General features: G+C 31.7%; 2 protein-coding genes across 15 annotated transcripts in view; one reads left to right on the top strand and one right to left on the bottom strand.

The window, feature by feature from the left end:
- LOC143229632 (uncharacterized) overlaps window positions 1-6,078 on the top strand; it is an 80,026-nt gene extending 73,948 nt beyond the window's left edge. For all 11 annotated transcript variants that reach the window (XR_013015971.1, XR_013015980.1, XR_013015976.1 and 8 more), the window contains one exon: window positions 785-6,078. Coding sequence is in view for 2 of the 11 variants with exons in the window: in XM_076462239.1 (XP_076318354.1) it covers window positions 785-807 (23 nt within the window). In the remaining 9 variants the exon portion in view is untranslated. The remainder of the gene's footprint in view (window positions 1-784) is intronic.
- A 4,156-nt stretch (window positions 6,079-10,234) lies between these two features.
- The window catches only part of LOC143229661 (osmotic avoidance abnormal protein 3-like), a 59,342-nt gene continuing 45,416 nt past the window's right edge, over window positions 10,235-24,160 (bottom strand). For 3 of the 4 annotated variants that reach the window (XM_076462307.1, XM_076462292.1, XM_076462283.1), the window contains exons 11-16: window positions 22,773-22,888; window positions 21,581-21,687; window positions 20,759-21,020; window positions 19,137-19,240; window positions 18,665-18,770; window positions 10,235-14,588 (exon numbers count right to left, since the gene is read on the bottom strand). In XM_076462307.1, coding sequence (XP_076318422.1) covers window positions 14,338-14,588; window positions 18,665-18,770; window positions 19,137-19,240; window positions 20,759-21,020; window positions 21,581-21,687; window positions 22,773-22,888 — 946 coding nt within the window. In that variant the 3' untranslated portion in view covers window positions 10,235-14,337. The remainder of the gene's footprint in view (window positions 14,589-18,664; window positions 18,771-19,136; window positions 19,241-20,758; window positions 21,021-21,580; window positions 21,688-22,772; window positions 22,889-24,160) is intronic. The other variant, XR_013015992.1, reaches the window with a different exon arrangement.

Consider the following 24,160-nt stretch of genomic DNA (forward strand, 5'->3'; position numbering starts at 1 on the left):
CGATCTAATTCCACTATTTGGAATATACATAGTATATAGTTCAGATCACTGTACTCAAAAGTATGTTATTTTGCAAGTTACATTTTCTCAAACAAATCGGAAAATAATTCATCCTTTGCCAGCATGTTGTGCCATCCATATGGGCAACTTTTGTTAATATGAATGACACATCATTTTCAACTGACAAATTGTATGTGATATGAACAATTTTCTTCTTAAAATTAAATCATTTAACTGTGTAACCAAGACTATTTTTATGGACTTTGTTCTCTCACCACTTCCATACATTAGCACTAAATGTTTGTGAAAATATATTAAAATAAAAACCTCATGATATCTGTATATATATATTTAGATATATTTATAGCCACCTATGGTATAAAAGTTCTAAGTGCTGATTGCAGAGTTAGATACAGTTTTATATGTAAAGAATACATTAAGCTTCTTTTAAACTTCTTTAACTAGATGTACAGTAGATTACTTCTGTAAGTTGTGCATAAATATGTATTGCAAATGTTCATAAATATAAGTTTGAATGAGAGGAAAAAATTTTATGGTGATTGTTTTTCTAATGAAAGTTTAATTTATAAAGTAAACATAAAACTAGATATGAATTTCTAAAGATATGCTACATGAGTTTTGACTAGTTGTACCAGTTTACTGGTTTTCTGAGCTGCTGGATTTAAAAGTTATTCTGCTAGTGATCAGAAAGATTGATTTATTAAATATTTTTAATTGTTGCTAGGACATATAATACTTAAGCAAGAACTGTTTTATTTTACAGCATTATATGAAGAAACCTTTTGAATGACCCCTTAACCCATTTAAGAAAATACTGCATGTCCAGTCAAGGATTTATTTTTGAAGTAGCCAAGTCCTGTGGACCCACTTTGTCAAACCTTCAACTCGTTACTTATTTAGTGAATATGAAAGAGAAGAGAAGAATGTATTAGGCCTGAGAAACATTCTTATTCATTAATTATCTTTATTTTTTTATCATGATATGTTACAAATTTGAAAGAAGAATCTTTTCATCATATTTTTGTTTTCATGATTTGATTGGTGAAATGTTACTCACTCTCGCGATTTAGACGAGAAAGTTTGATACTTACATTGCCATTTTTGGTTGTCTGTTGGTCACTAGGTGTGAAATACTTCAAATTTTTTTTAAATTTTTTTTTTAAACCTTGCATAAACCATAGAAGATTTGTAAGAATACAAGACAACACTGTTTGTTCATATTACGTTATTTTAGACTTAGATTTTGAACTAAGACAACTTCTCTTATTATTCTGTCTTTGAACTTGGTTTGTCAGGACTCGTTAGAGTTGTTACTATTTGGTTATGAGACTTGGAACAATTAACAATGAAAACTACCAGGACTAATCAGGGTAAGAAGTCAGATTACAACAAAAACATACAGTAGAGAAGTAATTGAACAATTTTCACTCATGGACTCTAATCTGTATACATGTTTTAATATGGACTCTAATCTGTATACATGTTTTAATATTTCTTTTTTGGTAGTTTCTCCTTTGTTTTGCATGCATACTAATGTATATACTGGTTCTGTTCTTTTTTTATGCTGTAGGTTTGTCTTAGAGTTCAGTCTGTTCATTTACGCAGTTTTCATGCATCCCACATAAATAGATTAAGAGTATGACCTTACTCATAGCAAACAGTTATTTCCATTCTTACATTAATTTTCTGCTGTGATAGAATTTAAAAGCAATACGTAAAAGCACATAATCTACTGAATTACTTTGTTGACTAAACTGAAATGTATATATTTTAAAAGTAGATAATTATTATTTTCTATTTGTCATAAGTCCTTTTATTCATTCATGAACCAACTGAGAATTTTTTGTAGATTTCAAATATTTAGTTATTCTGGCTTCAGCAAGATCACTGACATTGTATTGAATAGATGAAATACTAACGTAACTGCTGTGTTCTTAAACTTAAGTTGATCATCTGCATCAAGTGTGTTAGGTAGAACGGTTAACTCTAAGGCAGTGGTTCCCAACCAGGGGTGCAAGATAACTTTCCAGGAGGTGCGAGATAAAATTTCAGGTTTTTTTTTTTTTTATATATATATATATATATATATATTTATATATTCAAAAATTACATTCAATTTCTATTTCTTATTTTTCTTGTTACAGATGTAGCTTTTTACCTTGTAACGATAAACTATCGTTTCTACCATCACCAGCGCAGACCAAAATCTTGTTTTGGCTACCTTCATCTTTATTCTTAAATAAATAATTACTGTGAGGGGTGCAAGAACATATTTAAATTTTTTAGGGGTGCAGGGCATAAAAAAGATTGGGAACCACTGCTCTAAAGGGTTAAGTATATTCTTTGGTCAATAGAAATGTAAACATGTGCAAAACATGTAAGATTTTCTTTACTGTCATTTTGTAACTTCTGAAGACCTTATCTCATTACTGAACTTTAAGACGTGTCTTAGGGATATTGTCGAAGAAGAGAGTGATAACTTGATCTTTTTAACTCTTGAATTGGGAACTATACTGGAACACTTGTTTTGTACCCTGTAAATACTCTTTAACTTTTTAATTTTTATCTTACTTGTGAGTATTTTTAACTTTAAGTTTTAATTTTTTTTATTATAATTCAAAAATTACTCATGAAATTTCATTTCATTTTGTCAGTTTCATATCTGTTTACATAAAAATGTGTTTAATTTTCATAAGTATGCTCCACTATGTTAAAGTTTAATTTAAAATTTTGACTTTAATTAGGTAGCAAACAAGAGGGGTGTTAGTTAGTAAGTGCCTAAAGTCACCAGCATCAGACACTGTTGTAAGAGTGCATGAATATTTAAACAGATGTGTCTTGGTGGTGGTGGTGAAAGTCTGTGTGCCATAAAACAGATGCAACATGAACACAACAGTTCTATATCCTCCTGTTGGCAGTATTAGCTCCATACTGTTGTCTCATGCAATTAAACTTGATGCAGTTATAAGTGTTGGAATCTGTAGCTGTTTAAGTGTGTATAACTTTGTCTTTAAACTGATAAATGTCGACCATTGTTGTTTGTTGCTACGTAACTTGCTGCGAGCAAGCTACTGTTGCTCAACTCTCTTGCAGCTGATTTGATTGCAATGACGGTGACAATTAATTCTGCACAAGTCTCTTTCTCTAGTTGCGTGTCCTTCACAATTTGTAATAATCCTCTAGTGTAAGAGGTGTGTAAATGAAGCATGATTTTATCAAAGATTCTTGGTTTTTGAATTTTTTACAGACTCAACAAGCCATCTGAGTTTTGTTGCTCACCATTATGAAATGGTTTAGTTCCATTGTTGGTTGTTGCTTTTTAAGAATTATCTGACAGAGAAATTCCAATCAACAAAAACTAATTAACCTTTTAAAAGGCAACTTACAAGTTTAAGGCTTTATCAAATATTTTTAAGGTGAAGGCATCATTGTTATCACCATCGGCAAGATGCCTAATGAAGTAACCAGCTATAATCACAACTATTGTTGGCTTCATCAAAGGCCTGTATTTGTATTTATGACCATCAAAGCTTCTGTTTAGAAAATTCGTATTACTTCTTTATGTAGACATGTATCTCGCCAACAAGGACAGCTATTCTTTGGAAAGTGTCTGTATGTGAATTTAAATGTGAAAATACTTGACATTGTGTTTCTTCCATAGTTTCTTATTTTCACATGTTTTGCACATTTGAAATTTGAAAAGACTAAATACTCTCTGCCACATTGATTGAAACTTTCCATCTTTTATCTTGATGTACACAACTTTATCCTCTAAGTATATGTTCTGCCCTGTATGGAATACCATTCCAAATCAGATTGTGTTGTCATCCCTATGCCATAAGTATTAAAATACAACTTTTGAGCATTTTTCAGCACAAGTTTCTATACTATTGAAATGATATTTTCAAATCATCGTGTTGTTTTTGTGACATGGTTGGTCATTTTAGGTTCTTAGTGGTGATTGTCTCGTATAGCAATTAATTGGATTTTATTCTTTGCATTTTATGTAATGCATGAAGAAAGCTCTGCTAAGCCTAACTTCATTTCTTCATAGAAATACAGATTATGCTTCTGAGCTACTAAAATCACTAGTATAAAAAGGAAATTAATCAGCTTTGTTTATTCAAAGTAATTGATAATTTCAAAGGGTTAAAACAGGTTCTATAAGACAAACAGTAAACAGATGTGTATCTCTCATATAGTAGGTGTACATATGAAGTTTTTTAAACATGTTTCTTAACAGATCAAATATGTGTTTCTAGTGAGAAAAAAACCCCTACTTGTTTTGTTGTTTGTTTGTCTACCACAGTTATTGACAAAAGCATGTTACTTGATGCCAGATAAACAAAATTATTCATTTTTGTATGTAACAACTCTCTTAAGGTTTAAGTATCTATTAGACAAGCTGGTAATTATTGTGTGATTTTAAATACATTGGTGGTCAGATGGATATTTAAAGTAAAATTACTGATATTTTCAGTTTATTTTATTTTTATTGTAACCATCTAAACCACGAACTTGAGTTGAAATTCATCTGACTTAATAAACAGAACTACTGATATATGCCAGTGATTCTTCTGTGTTCATAAACAAATAAAACAAGTCATTATTTTTGGCTTCTGTTCATGCATACCCGGTCATTGTTGTTGATGTTACTGATACAAAAAACACCGAGCATTGTTCTCTGTCCATGACCATTTACAGTTGCTCACAATGACCATTATTGACGTTACTTGTATAGATGAAAGAACAGTCAGTGTTGTTGATGTTGTCTCTGTCCATGAGCACATACAATCAATCATTGTTGTTTATGTTATTGTACAAATGAAAGAACAAGTGGTGGTTGGTGTTGTCTCTGTCCATGAACAGTTACAATTACAGTTCATGTTATCAATGTTATTTGCATAATGTTAACTTGCAGAGATAGATATGAAAATTACGAGATGTAACTAGAACGTAATATGGAAGATGGATATGATTAGAGCATAACCAAGAGAACAATAAAAAGTTCTGAAATGTTAAAAAACAGTAAGAAATACAGAATTGTGAAATGTGATAATGAAAGAACTAAAAGTTTAAAAAATAAGGTGGGACCAAATGAGTAAAGCAACAATTAAATAATAGTATAACGTTTATTATTCTGCAGCTTCCGTTGTGTGTGTTCAGTGTAAATTGTGATACTTTATCTTGGTGTAATAGGGCGTGTAATTGTGTGGTTCACATGTGAAAGCCAGTGGAGTAATGAGTGGTTGGTTGTTCAGTTATCATGATAATCGACATGTATTGATTATTTGTATTGTTGAAACATGCTTAATATTAATTTCTTTATTTTTTTTAAATATTTTCTGCCGTTTTCAATGCTCATCGAAATTATTATGTGCATTATATTTGTCTCTTATTAAATCAAAACTGCTCTTTACTGCTTTTTAATAGGAAATTGAGATCTGTTACTTGTGTTTTTCTTCTATTTTAATAGAAGTTCTTTTGGTATGTATTGTTTATAGAAAAATAAATTGTATTTATATTTTTGCTAGTCTAGATTTAAGCTTAAATCCAGAGAAAATATATCCTTTATTTTCCTGTGGACTTTAATGTGCCTTTTTCTTGTTGAAAACATTGCCATGGTTGTAACTACTATGAAAAAGAAAGAAAATTGCTTTTGCATTGTAATAAATATTCAAAGTTTCATTTGTTTCTAAAGATAATCATGTAATTGGAAAATATTTTAACTTCTTCAGTGGATGTTTACTTTGAAAAGTTGTTTTACTGAAGAAATGAAACGATTTTTGACATCAGATGTTCTAATGAAGCTTGTTGAGATTCAAAGTGATTATTGATGTTAGATTTTTTCACAACACTCTAGAATTAAGTAAAATAGTATAACATATCAGCATTACATATCAGAAACAATGTAATTAATTGTAGCGAACTTCCGAGATTGTATATAGTCCTTTATATACATGCATATATATATATATAGTATAAAAATGACCTTGTGACATCCATTTCTTAGTCTTTGTTGTTTTAGACTAAATAAAGAATGCTGAATAATAACAATTTCTCATTGTTTCAGTTATTAACCAATAATAAAAGTATTAGTAAAAGCAACACTGTTTTATAGTGTAGTTGCTTTAAAGCTAAGTATCTGGTACAAAATAGTACATTTTGTTTCCAGCTATTAAAAATTGTTTGTATTTTTTAACAAATTCAACATTTGTATGTGTGTCCTATCATAACTTATATCTGTGTGTTTGCTTATTTACAATGAATCTTCGTGATTAATTTTTAAATATTTATACGCACTAAAACAGAACTACGTGTGAATCTTCAAGTCCTTAATGAGGCTTTTCAAGCTCTTTTACTTCTTGAGTTGTGTAAGGAGATTGAGCCCTATCTTAGTTTCATATTTGTAGTTATGGTTTGGATGATGGCCCTCGGAGATCAGTGGCAAGTTTATGGAGTAAATGATAAGATCCTGGATTCAATTCTTCGCAGTGAACAGAGTGAAGATGGCCAATTGTTGCGGCTTTGCCCAAAACTCATTTCGATTACAAGATAATGGTTCTTTATATAGACATATATTTTTAGCATATTTCTTATTGGGTTTATACTATGAACAGTTTTCGCCTTTGAGTTACGCTAACCTCAGCTTTTGAGGTGTTTAATGTTTAAAATTACTATATTTGTGAGGTTTCTATTCGAGTTGACAAGCTGACAACAGATTATAGAGGCTTGGTTTATTGATGCTTGACTACCCTATTTTTGGCACACGGGTAATACAATATATGATTATACATACATATTTAAAAACTCAAATTAAATATTCTCCTATATTTTCAAAGAAATCCTTAATTCACCACATTTTGGTGGTGTTAACTTGTTGGATAGAGCTACGTTTATTAACTTAGTCCGAATCACGTGATACGGGATAATCTAAGCAGCAGTGTAATCCGAGGATTAATTCGTTCATTATTTTCTCTTGTTCACAGCTTGTAGGATATCGCTAACTGGATCACCTCGTTTCACCAGATATAGACTGAGTGGCAGGATAATACTCTAATTAATCCACTGATGTTTCCTGTTGTATTTAGGTCCGTCCGTAATAAATGTGTTAAGTCTCGTGACAAGTTATTATTTGACCCTAATTATAGATTCTTACTTTAATTACACAGGAAGTTCCCTTTCTATGGTGGCGTGGGGGTTTGTAAGGCTAAAATATGGAATTCGATCCCTGTAATGGGAAAGCTTCTTTGTGCAGTTTTACGCTTAAATTACAAGAACAACAAAGACTCGAACAATAAATGTAACGCCAATATTTGGACCGTCATTTAAAACCGGCTTTCGATACTCCAGTTTTGTGCTGAGTTACAAATAAAATCTGATGTCTGAGAGATGTGTATAATAATCAGTTGATGAACTTGGTAAGGAAAAAACAAAAATACTTTTGACTGAATTGGACTGATTGATTAGACCGAGTTACGTATTGATTATTGAGAAGCCAATATGACTATTTTTTTCATTCGTTTCGTTTCGTTGCAGGACCAGCATGGCCAGGTGGTTGAGGTACTCGACTCGAAATCTGAGGGTCACGGGTTCGAATCCCTATTACACCAAACTTCCTCGCTCTTTCAGCCGTGGGGACGTTATATAGTGACAGTCAATCCCACTATTTGTTGGTAAAAGATTAGCCCAAGGTTTGGCTGTTGATGGTTATGACTAAGTGCCTTCCCTCTAGTCTTACACTGCTAAATTAGGGACGGCTAGCGCAGATAGCCCTCGTGTAGCTTTGTGCGAAATTCAAACCAAACCATTTCGTTGCAAAAACTCGAAATGTACGACTGTCGTAAGCTAAAGGAAAGTTGCAAACAACTAAGTAAATATTGCACCTGAATTTAATACTTTATAAGTTACCTGCTTTTGTTGTTGTTTAGCTTCCTTTTTATATTTGATTTCGCCATATAGATTACACATTTGTTCACTTAAATATATAAAAGAAAATGTTACTTCATAATATATATGATATACTACATCGATAACGCAAGTTAATTTTTCTTGTCAAGACTTCATGTTCGAAACTGTATTCAGACTCGGAGGGTAACGTAATGGAAACCTGACGTGAATTTTTTAACGTTTATTATTTGTCAGCGAACATGATAATTTGACTGTTTGTATCCGAACTAGATCTGGAGTAATCTCATGAAAAAGAGGTGTGTAATTATTACTTAATGCTTTTCCGTAAAATTCTGGTTTGGTAGTTTTGTATGCAAATACCAATACGGAATTTACAAACGTGTTTTGTTTCGAAATAAAAATTAAGTTTTTGTTCCTTTTCGGTATTCACACTCCATATACTGTATGTTATTAATTATGGCAAGTTAATATAAATACACGTTTATTGAAAGATTTTATTTTTATCCGTCTCATCGAACAAAGTATTAGTTTTCATTCATATACACTTAAAAAATATTGTAATTTAAAACGGCTTACACTAGCTGTTTATTGTTTTTAACAAGGTGTATGACGTGTCACAGAAGAAAACATCCTGTAAATCGCATGTAGCAGCCTTGCCCAGGAATAGTTACATTGGAATAGCTTCGGCTTTCTGTGTATTTCCATGTGTAGTGTGGTCCGGCATGGCCAAGTAGGTTAAGACGTTCGACTCGTAATCTGAGAGTCGCGGGTTCGAATCCCCGTCGCAACTTTCAGCTGTGGGGACGTTATAATGTAATGGTCAATCCCACTATTCGTTCGTAAAGGGTAACCCAAGAGTTGACGGTGGGTGGTGACTAGCTGCCTTTTCCCTCTTGTCTCACACTGATAAATTAGGGACGGCTAGTGCAGATAGCTCTTGAGTAGCTGCGCGAAATTCAAAACCAAACCATGTGCAGTATCCGTCAGTTGAGGTTGACCTGATAGCGTGTTTTTATTTCTACTAAGGCTATGAAGGTAAATAATTCGTGATGAAAACAGTCATTAACGTCCACTGTTCTCATTTCCAGAGCCTGTGCTTTTCCTGTGATTTGGCTAATGTTAATAAATATAATACGGGTTATACGATTGCTTATTAAGCAAAATAACTATAATTACTGATATGTGAGCATGCTCAGATGTCACAAGATATTCCCTTAGCCAAACAAACAACACATTAAAGGCAATTCAATGAATTGAAATACTGCCTTATCACATCACGTGAATTTTGAAAATGGCGTTGACATATGGCTGCATGGAGACGATTTTGTCTACTTTCAACACTGAGTTCAAATTCTGTAATGACCGACTATCCCAAATTCCACAAAAGCTCAACTGAGTATTTCAAGTTTTTTAATATCTAATTATTCAACAAGTTTAATAACTTGTATATCCAAGTTTACGTTACACCACTGGTTATCAGAGTGGTATCCAGAACTTTAAATAATTGTCTCTTTTTCATCAAAGTCTATAGAGTCTGGTTCAAGTACTTTTGAACACAATTGATAATACAATTATTCTTCCTTGCTCTGTTATTACAATACAGTTTGTGATAATCTCACTTTAAAAATCGCCACTATACACTCTTTATCGCTTAACTTACAATCACGCATCCTAGTTCTAAATAATAATCTAAATGTAGATTATTATGCAGGTTCATCAAAATCTTATTAAACTTATCTTAATTATAGAGCAAAAACTGTGTGAAAAAAACCATCCTTCTATTAACAGATAAAGATTTCTTTTCCATTTTAGTGAATTTGACAATTTAAAAACTAATCACTACTAGGTTGAGTCATATTCCAAATGTATACCAACTTTCGTCCAAATCCATTCAGCCATTTTCAATTGATCTTCCTTGTTTGTTTTGAATTCCGCGTAGAGGGCTAATCGTCCCTAATTTAGCAGTGTAAAACTAGAGGGTTACTCTTTTACTAACGAATAGTGGGACTGACCGTCCAATTATAATGTCCCCACGGCTGAAAGGGCGAATATATTTGGTGCAACAGGGATTAGAACCCGTGACTCTCGGATTATGAATTGAGTGCCTTAACCATCTGGCCATACTGGGCAGCAACAGTGGGTAATACTGTTAGTATATAATAAAGAGATAATCCAGTCCTAGATGGTATTGCAAAAGTATGTGTGATTGGTAAATGAAATGCTTGCCTATTGGAGTATGCACACATTTCTTCAATAACATGAATACAAATATCAGTACATTACAACAACTTTAATACTTTCATCTTTTGGAAACTTTATGGACGATTACAGATTAATAATTAAAGATCCAATTAACAATTCCAGTTCACAAGCCTAATTACAAAGAAATTGTTAGTGACAAACCATTTTGAAACAATTTAAAAGGCCTTTGCGTACGTCCAAGTTCTACATTGTATTGAATGCTCACTATATAGATATCACCTATTCTAAAACACCAGAGTTTCAGAGTTGTAAAAATATAATCACTGGGTGATTTGTAGTTCAGTTTGAAACATAAATAGTACATGGTTACTGGCATGACAAATGGAATATAGATCTTTAAAACGTTCAGGTGATTTAACAGTTTAAGTATTTACACTAGTAAGGCCATGCAACAGTTAATAAGATGCTAAAGTGTTTGTCCATACATCTATTAACTTTGAAACTTGTCAAAGTATACATTTCTTTTACAGATGAATCTAGAATGTTCAAATGTACAAGTGAATACACTTTCATGACAGTAAAACCACAATGAAAAACGGTACACGTAACTCTTCAATGTGAAAAGTTACAAAATTAAGAAATAAATACATTTGGTGTAAAAAAAATAATTTAGTTAAACTATAACTCACTATTTACAGACTATTCCTATGCCTATCTTCTACTGTGTTTATAATATATTGGATTTGCTTGAAAATAATAGTGTATGTTGCAACAACTCAAGACAGTTGTGTCATTTGATTAGAGGGTAAAGATTTTTTCCCCATTTGTTGGAGAAATGTATTAAAAATATATTACATTAAAATGATATCATGTTAAGTGAGATATATCCTACTTCAACTGTCTTTATGATAGTGTATTTTCTTTTCTGTTGGTGATTGTTACTTTATGTAAAGTGAATACTGACAATACGTTTATATACACTCAACTAATATCACTTAAAAATAAATTAACATGGAAAAGAAATTTATCTATACTTAGAAACAATAATTCTCTCATAATATAGTTTAACTGCTACACTACAAGCATGCTTGGCTTACAAGCTTTTAAGAAAGCATATTAACTGATAGTATCAACATCTATGAAAGTTATGGGATGTTTCAGAAAATAGCATTTCAGTAAATTATTAAAAAATTATTTGCAGCACAAAATAACATTATTTTTGTACATTGTCATCATTTGTATAATACTGGGATTTATATTAATAAGAAAGTTAAATGAATAACTTTTATTAAAAAAATTAAATTGGAATAATGATTGACCTCTACATATAAACAATTTTGTTTCATTTTTGGGAAAAACAACAATACAAATATAACATAAAATTAAAATTATGAGCTTGAGAATAAAAAATTAAACAGAAGACAGAGTTGATAAAAACAACTTAGTTGAGATATTGTGTCAGTAGTAGTCGTGCATTTTAAAGTTGAACGAGATTTCAATTGTTTTTTTGCACATATCAGATGGTTATTTTTCACAGTCTTAGAAACTGTCACTCTACCTCCATGTGCATTTTAAAAAATAACAAGAAAAGTAAACAGAAACATGAACACAGCTTCTCTTATCATAAAATACAGTGTATACACACAACACTTTATATGACTTTGTTTGAGTAAAACACGTTGAAACAACACTTCAGGTGTCATCAAAACGAAAGTGATAAATAGTCAGTTGTCACAATTACAATTTTTGTTTTTCAAATAATGACACGTTTAATTATAACCTTTCCAATTTACATACCGAAAAATATTAATTTTAATTTTTTTTTTAAATTCAAATGAAACAACATTAGAATACACTTAAAATTCTGGAATGTATATACAGATTGAATCACATGTTGCTCTTGGAAACTATAAAAAGATAAAAATAATGGGATCAGTTCTTAAACAACACATAAAGACATGTATACAGTTAGGTAGATTTGTATATTTGCATCTTAGATCTACAAAATAATAATTTACAGTGTACCTGCCTCACTTGTATTATTAAAAACCAATCAAGAACGAGGGTAGACTTCTTTGGTACAGAGCAAAATATAATGGGATGAAATCAATGTTTTGATGTTCTTGACTAACCACTCTTGTTTACTTTAATTATTTATAAGGAGACTGATCTATCATGCAAATTTTACAGAGAAGAATATGTAAGTAGCAAGATAGAGCAACACCTTTAATATTAATACAAAATTATATATTTCTAAAATATTCTTCTTGATGTACTGTAGATAAATTTCGTTACTTATAAGGTCTATGTGTGCAGTAGAGTTAGTTAAGCCTTGCTTGTTGAATACAGAACTCTCCGAAATATCACAGTTAGAGATGTATAGAAATACATCAACTTATAACTGAACTATTAATAATTGTAATTTACATAAATATATATATGTGTGTGTGTGTGACTTAACAATCCATAATTATTTGTATTTTTGAACATATATAAATATTTATCTATTCATCTATATACATAAATAACCTCAACAGAAATGAGATTCAATAGAGTGAGCTCTCATTAAGGGTTCGACTAGAATTCCCACTGAACAGATATTGTTCACAACAAATAACTGGACATGTCTTGGATCAGGATACTGTGGTCAAAAGTTAGTAATCCCTTCTCTTTTTAAAGAGTAAATAACAGATTCAAGTTAACCTTTTATGCAATGTGTACAATAGAGCTGCAAAGAACACTGACATGTCACCTTCAAAATTATATTTCGGTAAAACTATTGATAAATTCCACAAAGGACAAGTCATATTTTAGAGAGCAACAACTTATTGAATAAATGAAAACAGGATCCACCTTGAACAAGATATGACTGGAATACTCCTAAAGGAATGCTAAACATTTCTTGATGAATTACAATAGGAAAAATTTAATATTAAAAACATGAATTAACTAGAATGTCAATGAAATTTCATGTAAAAAAAATGCTTTGAAATGACTAGAACTGAAAAATACATTTCAAAACGCAAGGAGCACAACTGATTGAAAGCAGAAATCTGGAATAGAAAAGTTAATTTACAGTACATTTTCAGAAAGATAGTTCACACATACTGAAATGTCACCAAAACAGTTCAAGGTTAAGTACTGATAGGAATAAGCATCTGACACAACAGACTTAACCTCAAGCAGAGCTGTGGTTACTAGTTTTGAGGATCAATGGCTCCTTCAAGAGGGATGTATGCTGTTTATTATGACTACTTCAAGATGTTGTACGTCCTTTACAAAATACTGAAAATCAACCAATAAACTGCAGTAATACTGTGATGGAACTTCTCTCAAAGATTAATATGCTATCATAAAAGATTTCAGGAATAAAATTACCAGTTTTGCCGATATAAGGAAATTGGATTACAATATAAAATGATTACTGTTTATTGTACTCCAATGTTATTATCATGCAATGAGGGTATTATATTTTAGGTAAGAGAACTGACTTCAAATAAGTTCCTGCAGATAAGAGTTCTAGTTTAAAGCAAAATATATATCTGTTATTATTCCTCAATGTTACTATGTTTGTATATGGACAACAGAATTCTATCACTTTTAAACTGTTTGAACTTTGAACTCTCCAATACGTTATGGTGATTTACCTGTAAAACTTGTGGTCTTATCAAGCAAGATTGATAAGAAACATGAGTAAAGGTAGATTCTGTAATGAATTATCTACAATCACCACCATCAGCATGAAAAATAGAAACTATACTGTATGTGAATTAAAGGATTTAAGTATACATTATTAAGGTAATGGTTTTGTAAATCTAATAACATATTATTTGCTTTATAAATATATAATTATAGATGCATATATCACAGTCAAAAAGGCAAATATAATACAAGTGGGTTTCCTAGATGTCTTGCATCTCCTTGCTTTTGTTTGTTTGTTGTTTATTTTTACATAATAAACAAAATAAAATTACATTATCTCATGTCATAGCCTAAACTGGCCATTAACAATAAGAAACCCTAAGGTAAAAAGAAGGCTTGACATGAGAATAAACTTAAAATGTCTCTAACTTGATATATTATTTATGGCTGATTTATAATATTATCAGTAGTATCACCTGATTTATTTGTGCCTTCACATTTACTTGAAGGTATTGGAGGCAAAGTACTGAGCCTCCTAAACTCACTGGAGATAGGAAATTGTCAAATGGTCCAGTCCAGAATATCATCATTTGATTTGTTTAACCTTCTACTTGCTTTTTTCTCCAATTCAAGGGTGACAGGGAGAGCATTTAGACGTGTAGGTTTTCGGACTTCAGGGCCCACAGATTCTGATAAACAAATGGATGGTAATGAGTTGGACAGATTGCTGTTAAGTTTAGAGAACTGAAAACCTCCAAAGGCTTCTTTGCTTGAGTTTGAATTTAGAAAATTAGAGCCAGTTTCTCTAGTAGCTGAAAAAAAGAAGGAAAATTATAAAAAAATGAGTTACTAAATAATCATTAGACTTGAAGATGCTACTAAAACTTGACAATGTAAACAAACTAGTAATTCTCCCATTTTTAAATATAAAAATTTTTAATTTTTAATTGTATAGTGATAAAACTTAGTTTTTTTTACACTAATAACCCTAACCATTTTAAACATTACTTGACTTCTAAAATAAAATGTCAAATCTTTGAGAAAGTGGTCAGTAAAAGATTAGGCCCATCCATATTTGTTGCTCTCAATTTTCTTATACTCATTTAAATTATTACATGTACAGAAAATATTTAAGAATAAAAAAGTAAAAACATATTTATATTTAGGCATTAAAATCAATCTTATATATTAGTTGAATTCACCTGGAATTTGTACTTCATTACATTATTATCTAACGTTCATCTACAACAAATTAACGCAAGCTTCTGTATCGAAAAGTCCCCAAAATAGTAGTATTTTGACTGTTAAGTAACTTCTGAAATAATAACCTATTATTAATCAATACAGTGTATTATAGAATAATTCTTTTTGTTGAAATTTTAAAAATTTGAAAGAAAATACTTTGCCCTTTTTTTCTCAATGTGAGATTTCTTGATAAACTATAGAATGAAAAATAGTGCATACAACACTAATAAAAGGCAAAATTATATATAGCATATATTAAGTATATAAATTCGAATTAACAATGAAATAACAGTAATAATAATTCACCATTCTTAAAAACGCGTGAGAGTTAAAATTTTCCTATACTAAAAATGTATTTTTGATGGGTACTTACTTTCACTCTTATAGTTATTCTTATTCAGTGCTGCCCTCTATATGCAATGTTTTTCACATATGCCATAAACCTTTTGCTTTCCCTCCATTAGAATGACTCATTCCAATGTGTTTCTCTTGCAAATCATCATGCTACAACCCTCCACCAATTAGAATGTGAAATAATCTCTTGATGCATGTGATGCCCTCTGTTCAATTCTACTGAACTATCACTTCAAGTTTTAACAGAAAATGGAAGCATTGGTTTTTAATAAGGAGGAAGGGTGGGAAGTGTGAATGTATTACCATCATTCACATAAATAGCTAGAGTTCCAGATTGAATAGGAGGGGGGATGAGTGGTGCATGGGAAGAAATACATTCTTTGAAAGCATCCAAAGGACACACTTTGAGATTAGAGAGATAGATTCAAAGATCAAATGTAGGAAACTGCACTACATCTGAACTGGTATACTCTTTGCTCAGGTGTGACACATATAACAAAAAAAAAGCAGATTCAAGTGGTGTGGGGAAAAAAAAGTGCCCCTAGGTCTAGTGGTTAGGGTGTGATGGAACACACTTGTGAGTCACAAATCACCACATTCTGAAACCATTGTTGCTGAGAACTGACCTCTGGCTCTGAAACAGGGCACGTCTTAAAAATACATAATGATGTATTGATCTAGGAACCTGATATCCAGTATCAAAAAGATGTTTACCATATAAAAAAATCAACGTCCTCAATAATGAAACTGACCAGATCTAACTCAGGTGCAATAAAATCCTTAGAATAAGATACACCGAGAGAGTGCAGAAGAGAAAGAATCATAACAATCTCAAGTACCTCCACCATCATTCACAACACAAATGGAATATAACTGACGAAGGAAGATAGACCTCTGAAATACATGTATGAGGACTTATATTTGTTGACTGGTTTTAAACTAAATCCAAAACCCAGCTACTGGAATCCAACTTTCTGGGGTAGGATGAGTAATCCCAATCTAATAGGTGAATTGTGATTTAACATCTCACTCCTTTAGTTTTTGTATGCTTTACAGTGGAGTATATCATGTTATCTGACCAGTAGAACACTGTTGCTCTAATTTGCCTTGAATAGTATTTTTGTATTAATGTTTTACTTCATTAAACTATTCTGGAGGATGCCTCCATGGTTCACCACCCCAGAAGATTGGAACTGGAAAGTGGTAAGGACTGCCAAACTCCTCTAAGTGAAAATGTGGGTGAAATGCAGAGGGTCTGGAGGAAAGTCTGAGACAGTGTAATGAGTGATCATAAAACCATATTTATAAAAGCAGACCATACTGATTTATTCAATGTAAGGCATGGCAGGGATGGGCAACTTTTCCCTTCTACAGTACCTAGAATTGTTTCTGACAGGCACTGGTTGGTCATGGAATCCTGAAGCAGAGGGAAGAAAATGGGTATTTGTGACCAAGGATGTAGGGAAAGGAATTATACGACAGGTTTATCTGATAGAAACCAAGTGACCCACTGATCTGTAATGAAAGATCATCAAAGGGGAACAATTTTGGATAATTGAGTTCCCACCAAACTGGAATCCATCAGTACTGTTGGCATTGTTCCAATGTACATCAAAGAAAATGACAAGATGAGGAACTGCTGAAAGAAGGAACAGGTAAGAATTGAGAAGGACTACAATGGAAAATGGTAAGAGGGGCTCTTGTCATGCTTCTGACTGCAACAACGAGCTACCAAAGAAGAAATGGCAAAGTTTGATGCAGGGATTCCACACGATTCCAAAGTGTCAGAAACTTGGTTGAATACATTCCACTAAAGAAAGGGGGCTATACATAATTCCTTGAGATAAATGGGCAGCAAACAAACCTGGAACAAGGCCACACTGCAACCCCAAAGATCCCAACAATATAGAAAACATGTGTATAAGGTGAGAGATAAGAATGACAAAGAAACAATGTGGAGGTAATAAGGAAGAGGTTGTTCCTAGAAAGACTCTTAGGATTTTGATGCATAGCATAGGAAAGGTGAGGTATAGTATATAAATACTATAGATGTAGAGAGAGTAAAGGTAAAATGAAGGCATGAAACAGGGCATTGGTTAAATGCACTAGAAAATCAGCAAGTACCCCCAAACCAGTAAAACAGAGATCTCAACTACTGCAAGTCTATAAGTGGACAAACAACTTGATGGTATGATAAGGCAAATTGATCTGCAGCTTGTGGGTGTCAAGGCATGCTGGCACCTTCAACCAATTGGGAACCAGAATATTCAGCATGAACCCTAATATCCAGAAAATGTGATAAGGAGAAGAAGAGCTAGATGCAACAAAATATGTGGATCATAAGAAATCAGAAAAAAGGGATAAAACATTAAATACTTGAGAAGATGGTTGACCCATATAAAAAATAAGATAAATCCAAAAATAGGTCACCTTGCCTGTTGTCAGTGTAAAAGTTATTGTAGAAGTTGTGATATCTAAAGTGGTAATATCAACCTTGGAATTTGTGGTGATTAAGAAATCAAACAAATTGTTTGACAGGTGAATACTGACATGCGAGAAAAGAAAAGAAAAAAAGGACTAGAAAGTGAATTAAAAATAAAGGCATCATTGTAACTATTTAAATTATAAAGACAAAGCTTACTAAATCAAAATTTTAAATGTTTAAACACAAGATCTTCCATAGAACATGATAGTCTGGTAAAACTGAACAGAAGGATTCTTGTGCATAACAAGAATGTGTGTGTCACTCTCGCTGGTGGAGGGTTGTTGAATGATAATTTGCATGAGACACACATTGGAATGAGTCACTTACAATAGAGGTGAGGCAGAACGCGTTTAGCATTAAAAAGTTTTTGCGTATAGAGGGCAGCACTGAAAGAGACAAGCCATTCATGTAACATATGGTATTGGAATTATAACTCTTTGGAACAGTTACAATAATTTATTAGTAATAAGTCAGCTGCTTCAATTGAAGTGTCAATATTTCTAAAGGGCAAGTAAACAACCATGTTCTTTAAGAATGATGCCTAAATACTACTAATGTCATACATTTTTCTGTTCATCATTAAAAGTCCATTGATAAATTGTATCACACAGGTTTCAAGTTAGACCACAAAGTTAAAAGAGTAAAACAGAAACATATTTTTGAAATTTGCTAATTTGAGATAGGTACAGCACAAACAGTACCTGTAAACATATGAAGCATAAACAAAGAAGTGGAAAACACTGTATCAAACATGAACTAGTAACATAATTACTGTATATGAAAACACAAATCGATCCAACTTACGGAACACTCGATTAGCATCTTTCTGAAATTTACTGAGCAACTGTTCCTGTCTTTTAGGTTTAAAATACGAACCAGCAATATCTTCTTGTTCTCCTCGCTGTAGTTTCTATACATGGCATATCGGAACAGTGTATGAAAATATTGTTGACATTAAGTTTTAAACTGAGTACAAATAGGAATGTTTTCAACTAAAAATCTAGGTAGTTAAGACTTTACCTTGATAGTTGGTAAAACAAAACACAAAAGTAATACACGTGAATTAAGGAGTATTAAACAGTTGCACAATTTATTATGAAAATAAGAAAAGTAATATGTCTCTTTTTAGTGCCAAAGTAAGCAATGTAACAGTTGCAGAAATTAAAACACTGAAATATAACACTCATTTTAAAATAATTCTAAATGTGGCAGAAGCTGAAAGCTTCTGAAGTATTTTAAAAGCTTGTCTGTGATACACAAGTATTTGTAAATATACCATTAAAAATTTGTCATTAGAAGATTCCTTGAAGTAGTTTGAATCCATAGGAGTAGGAGCAGAACGAGCACTCGGTTGAGGCATGTATAGACCAGGTTGAATGCCTGTATGTGTAAGAAACATTTCTATGGATTTTTACAAGAAATTTTGAAGAAAGAACAAGTTGTAATGCATTTTTCTTTGGTGTATGTAGATTAAACTTGTAAAATAACAGTCTAGTGCTATTTTGATAAAACTTTAAGAAAAGAAAGCAACATACACATAAATAGATATCAAAATCTCATAAAATTTACCATATCTAAATCATTAGGTACATAAAATTAAATATTTTATTAATTAGAAATGTTTAATTCTCCATTCTATACCTAGAAGATATTAAAATGAAGCTTAACTCTGAAGTTCCATTTAAAAAATATTCTACAGAAATGTATATTAACATTATTTTGAAGCCACTCAAAGTACATAAGATTGTATCTACACAAGTGGTAATTACAAAGAACTTTGGGTGACCTTGCTAAAATGTAACTCTACTGTATATATGCCATTAAAAACCTGGAGTTTAGCAAAAACTCAAACCCAGTTTTAAAGTGTTTTGTCTTTTTTACCAACAGTACAAAAACAAAAGGCCACTTAAATAAATCGTTCTGTGTTAACACTACATTTCTTATCAAAAATGTTTTCAAGTAAGTTTCTCACTACAATTTTCTTTCACTTAGAATATTTCATATTCTCTAAACCATATTCATCCTCTCTCTCTTCCTAGCATGAGATTAAATTTTCTGTCCATTAAATGTTTTAAATGTGTATCAGAAGGGCACTAACATTTCTTAAATTAATTATAAAAAATTATTATAAAAAATATTTTTACAGTACATCGTATTATTGAAAATCAATCATTATTAGATCCTAGGTTACTTCTAACTTCCTTTCATTTTAGGCTTTGTAGTTTTAAGTGTAACCTGGTTTCCTCATTTTCCATCCCTAAGCAAAATAAAGTATTAATTCAAACAACGTTGTGCTTGGAGACTATTTTCTTTATTTTTGAGACTACAACTATCAATCCATTTTGAATAAAATACATAATTCTAAAAAATAACGTGCATGTCACGTTATTAAAAAAAAATAAACCAATACTGGTAATGTTACTACAACATTGTTTATATCAATAAAGATCGTGTTCCAATTCATTAAAATGTACATAATACAGTATTTTTTAGACAATCAAGTAAATTTTAACATCATCAGTATACAATACATTTCAATATGTAACTTTACAATTGTTGAAATATTGTAGCTAAACTAAATACTTTTATGTATAATGTGAACATGATTTTATTATTTTCTTGGTGTGAAAACTGATCTTATTTAAAATTGTTTTAGAGTATTAATTACAGTCTTTGGCATTGAAATCTCTGGTATGTGATATTCGTCTACTATAAGCAACATTTATAAATTTCGAAATGCATAATTCTAACTCTCATTGCAATTCCACTACTTATAAAGTCAAAATAAAATAACGTTTTGTGCAATCTTGGTAAAAGTACTTTATTTAATCTTAAAGTAATAATAAAGTAAAAGATAAAAGGCTCTTAAATTTATACTGAAAAAAATCAGGCAGTTACCAGCAGGAGGAAGTCGGGTTTTCTCAATAACCAACTCAGGAATGCGCCACTTTTGCAGGTCTTCATCCCATAAACTGTCCAACTTAATCTTGTCTAAGTTTGAGTAGTTGCAGTCCTGCCGAATGCAAGGCCGAACTTTGTCTAGGATCTGCTGCAGAAGTTTCACTTGCTGATCTTGCTTTCTAATAGTTTCTAAGTAGTCTGTACGATCTTCTTCAAACTCGCTGTACAAATCATTGATCTCTCTTTCAAGAACTTGTATCTATGTTTCCCAGACAGCAACACAAATCAGTTATCCATAAAATGTACATAAGTAATAAAAATTTATAGTTTTTTTTTTCCAATATACAACTCACTAACACTAAACAAAATCATTACACTTAACGCTGTAACTTATTTTTTATATATTTTATTTTCAATCAGGCACAAGTAATTTTTTTGTGTCTCAAAAACATATTTTTTTTCATAACTGAAACATATAAAATATTACCTAAGGTAAATCTATGAAACTTTGCTACAAATGAAGGTAATGAATATTTTGAAAAACAAAGAGGACCACATGGTATAGACACCATTGCTACTTAAATTCTTGATGGTAAGATGGCCATTTCTTGCAGTAAAAAGTAATTTAACTGTTTCTGGAAAAATACTATAAACATCATTATTACACTGTAGGTCAATACTATCACTATATTTTCTGGAAACTACTGTTACTTCTGATCTGCAAAATCTATATAAACTGGTCCATTTACCTTTAAGTACGTATCCACACACTACAGAAATAAAGTAATATCACTAACTTATAATAAGAAAGAAAATTACTTTTTTCTTTGCTTTCTTGACAAGAGCTGTCTTTGCTTTTAGTTCAACATGAATGTCATCATATACTTTCAACATGATACCATCATCATCTAAGTTGGATAAGGCCTCTGGAAGACAAAGAAGAAAAACCATAATATATATTTCAGTCTGTGACAAAATCTTGTACATATTCAACTGAACATGATGTGTGTATATTAGTTTCTTTATTACAATGTAGTTGTACAAGAAAAATGTTTCTAAAATGAGCTCAAGTAATACAATCTTCTGAAATATAATAGTGGAAGATTTAGGGATGGTGGCTAACTACTCTCCTTTTTACATTGTTTAAAAAATGTATGCCACATTTTTTAAAACAGTATAAAAATTGGGGGTGGCTAACCGTTCCATCCAAATCCGACACTGGAAACTTCTCAATTGATTAAAAACAATGTATACAAGTTAAAAAGTTCTCTGCAGATATATGTTTTTGTGAAGCTAATGTAAAAATTACAACACATAAATAATTTTAAGGACAGCTAATATTTTATTTCAAAATTACTACAATGAACCGTTAAGCTGTAAGTTTATTGTATCTTAGTGGGATTACTTCATATTGTATTTCCAAACTGCAATTCTTTAATGAAATAATATGTTAGTCATTACATGAAACATTAATTAATAATTATATCTTTGAAATTTATGAAACATGTTTTATTTATAAATAACACATAAATTATGATAACCTTTAATACAATTAATTTGTTTATGGGATTACTTCAGATTGTATTTCCAAACTGCAATCCTTTAATGAAATAATATGTTAGTCATTACATGAAACATTAATTAATAATTATATCTTTGAAATTTATGAAACATGTTTTAATACGATTAATTTGTTTATGGGATTACTTCAGATTGTATTTCCAAACTGCAATCCTTTAATGAAATAATATGTTAGTCATTACATGAAACATTAATTAATAATTATATCTTTGAAATTTATGAAACATGTTTTATTTATAAATAACACATAAATTATGATAACCTTTAATACAATTAATTTGTTTATGGGATTACTTCAGATTGTATTTCCAAACTGCAATCCTTTAATGAAATAATATGTTAGTCATTACATGAAACATTAATTAATAATTATATCTTTGAAATTTATGAAACATGTTTTATTTATAAATAACACATAAATTGTGATAACCTTTAATACGATTAATTTGTTTTTCAGCATAATTTCTTTTTTTTACTCGCTTCTCCTTTAGTGCTTTGTCATTAGCTCTTTCTCCACCAACCATTTGAGCCTGCAATTCACGTAGCCTGATAACAGAATTAATTAAAATAAAAATTAAAAAAAAATAGAGCAATTTGGTGAAGGTTTCAAATTGATTAACTTTATTTCTTTTGTTACTAAAACAACTTTCTAAAAACTGAACTGACTGACCTGAATATGCAAATATACATGTACACTATACTATACAAACATATACTCTTCAAAAAAAGAAATGCAAAAGGCAAAATTTGAGACATATTGTTAACAAGTTTATTCTGGGTAGTTCTGTATGACATGTGTGAAACTTTGCACATTCACTGCTGAACATCCAAAGTCTGCAAAGGCGAAGTCCACGCTCACTAGTTGACGTTTAACGTCACTCAACGTCAATAACGAGTATGCTCCCCGTGAACATCAATAACTGCTTGGCATCTCCTGCCCATGGAAGTGATGAGATGACGAATCATATCCTGTGGAATGGCTGTCCACTCAGCCTGTAAAGCTGCTGCAAGCTGAGGTAGAGTCTGCGGTTGAGGTTGTTGCCGTCGCAGACGTCGGTCCAATTCGTCCCAAAGACGTTTGATGGGGTTTAAATCTGGTGATCTGGAGGGCCAGGGAGGAACGTTGATGTTGTGGTGTCTCAAGAAGACAGTGGTGAGTCGGGCTGTGTGAGGACGGGCGCTGTCATGTTGAAAAACGTTGTTAACGTTCACCATGATGGGTTGCACATGAGGCCTAAGAATCTCGTTGACGGTTGTGTACGGTCTGATCGGAAATCCTACACAGTCCTGGTATGGTTGAGGCAGTAGACATCACAGTGGCGGTCCTATCTTGAAGTGTGACATAACCGGATGTAGCGATCTTGTGTGGGCGTGGTCACACGAGGTCTGCCAGATCGTGGACGGTCACGAGTTGATCCATGTTGTTGGTGACAATTCCATAGCCTTGTGATGGTGCTTGGGTGGACATTCACAGCTCTGGCAACATCTGATCGAGATTCGCCTGCTTCCAAGCAACCAATGGCATTGTTGCATTGTGCTTCAGTCAGTCTTGGCGTAACTGTATTGCGTGTTGGTGGCTTAACACTGAGCCATAGAAACCGAGAATCCGTCACTTTAATAGGGATTTTGCACATGTTGCACTTGCAGAACATGCATATTTCTCAAACAAATTTATTGGACAAGCATGCGTTTTGGCGAAAAATCTGATGTTTTCCTCCGTTTTCAAAGTGCACAACTTTTATTGTCATTTTGTTCTGACAATCATTGCCTTAACACGTGTAACATCACACTCTGAGCTTGTAACGTTATTACATATAT

This window comes from Tachypleus tridentatus, chromosome 1 (assembly GCF_004210375.1).
Source record: "Tachypleus tridentatus isolate NWPU-2018 chromosome 1, ASM421037v1, whole genome shotgun sequence".
NCBI lineage: Eukaryota > Metazoa > Arthropoda > Merostomata > Xiphosura > Limulidae > Tachypleus > Tachypleus tridentatus.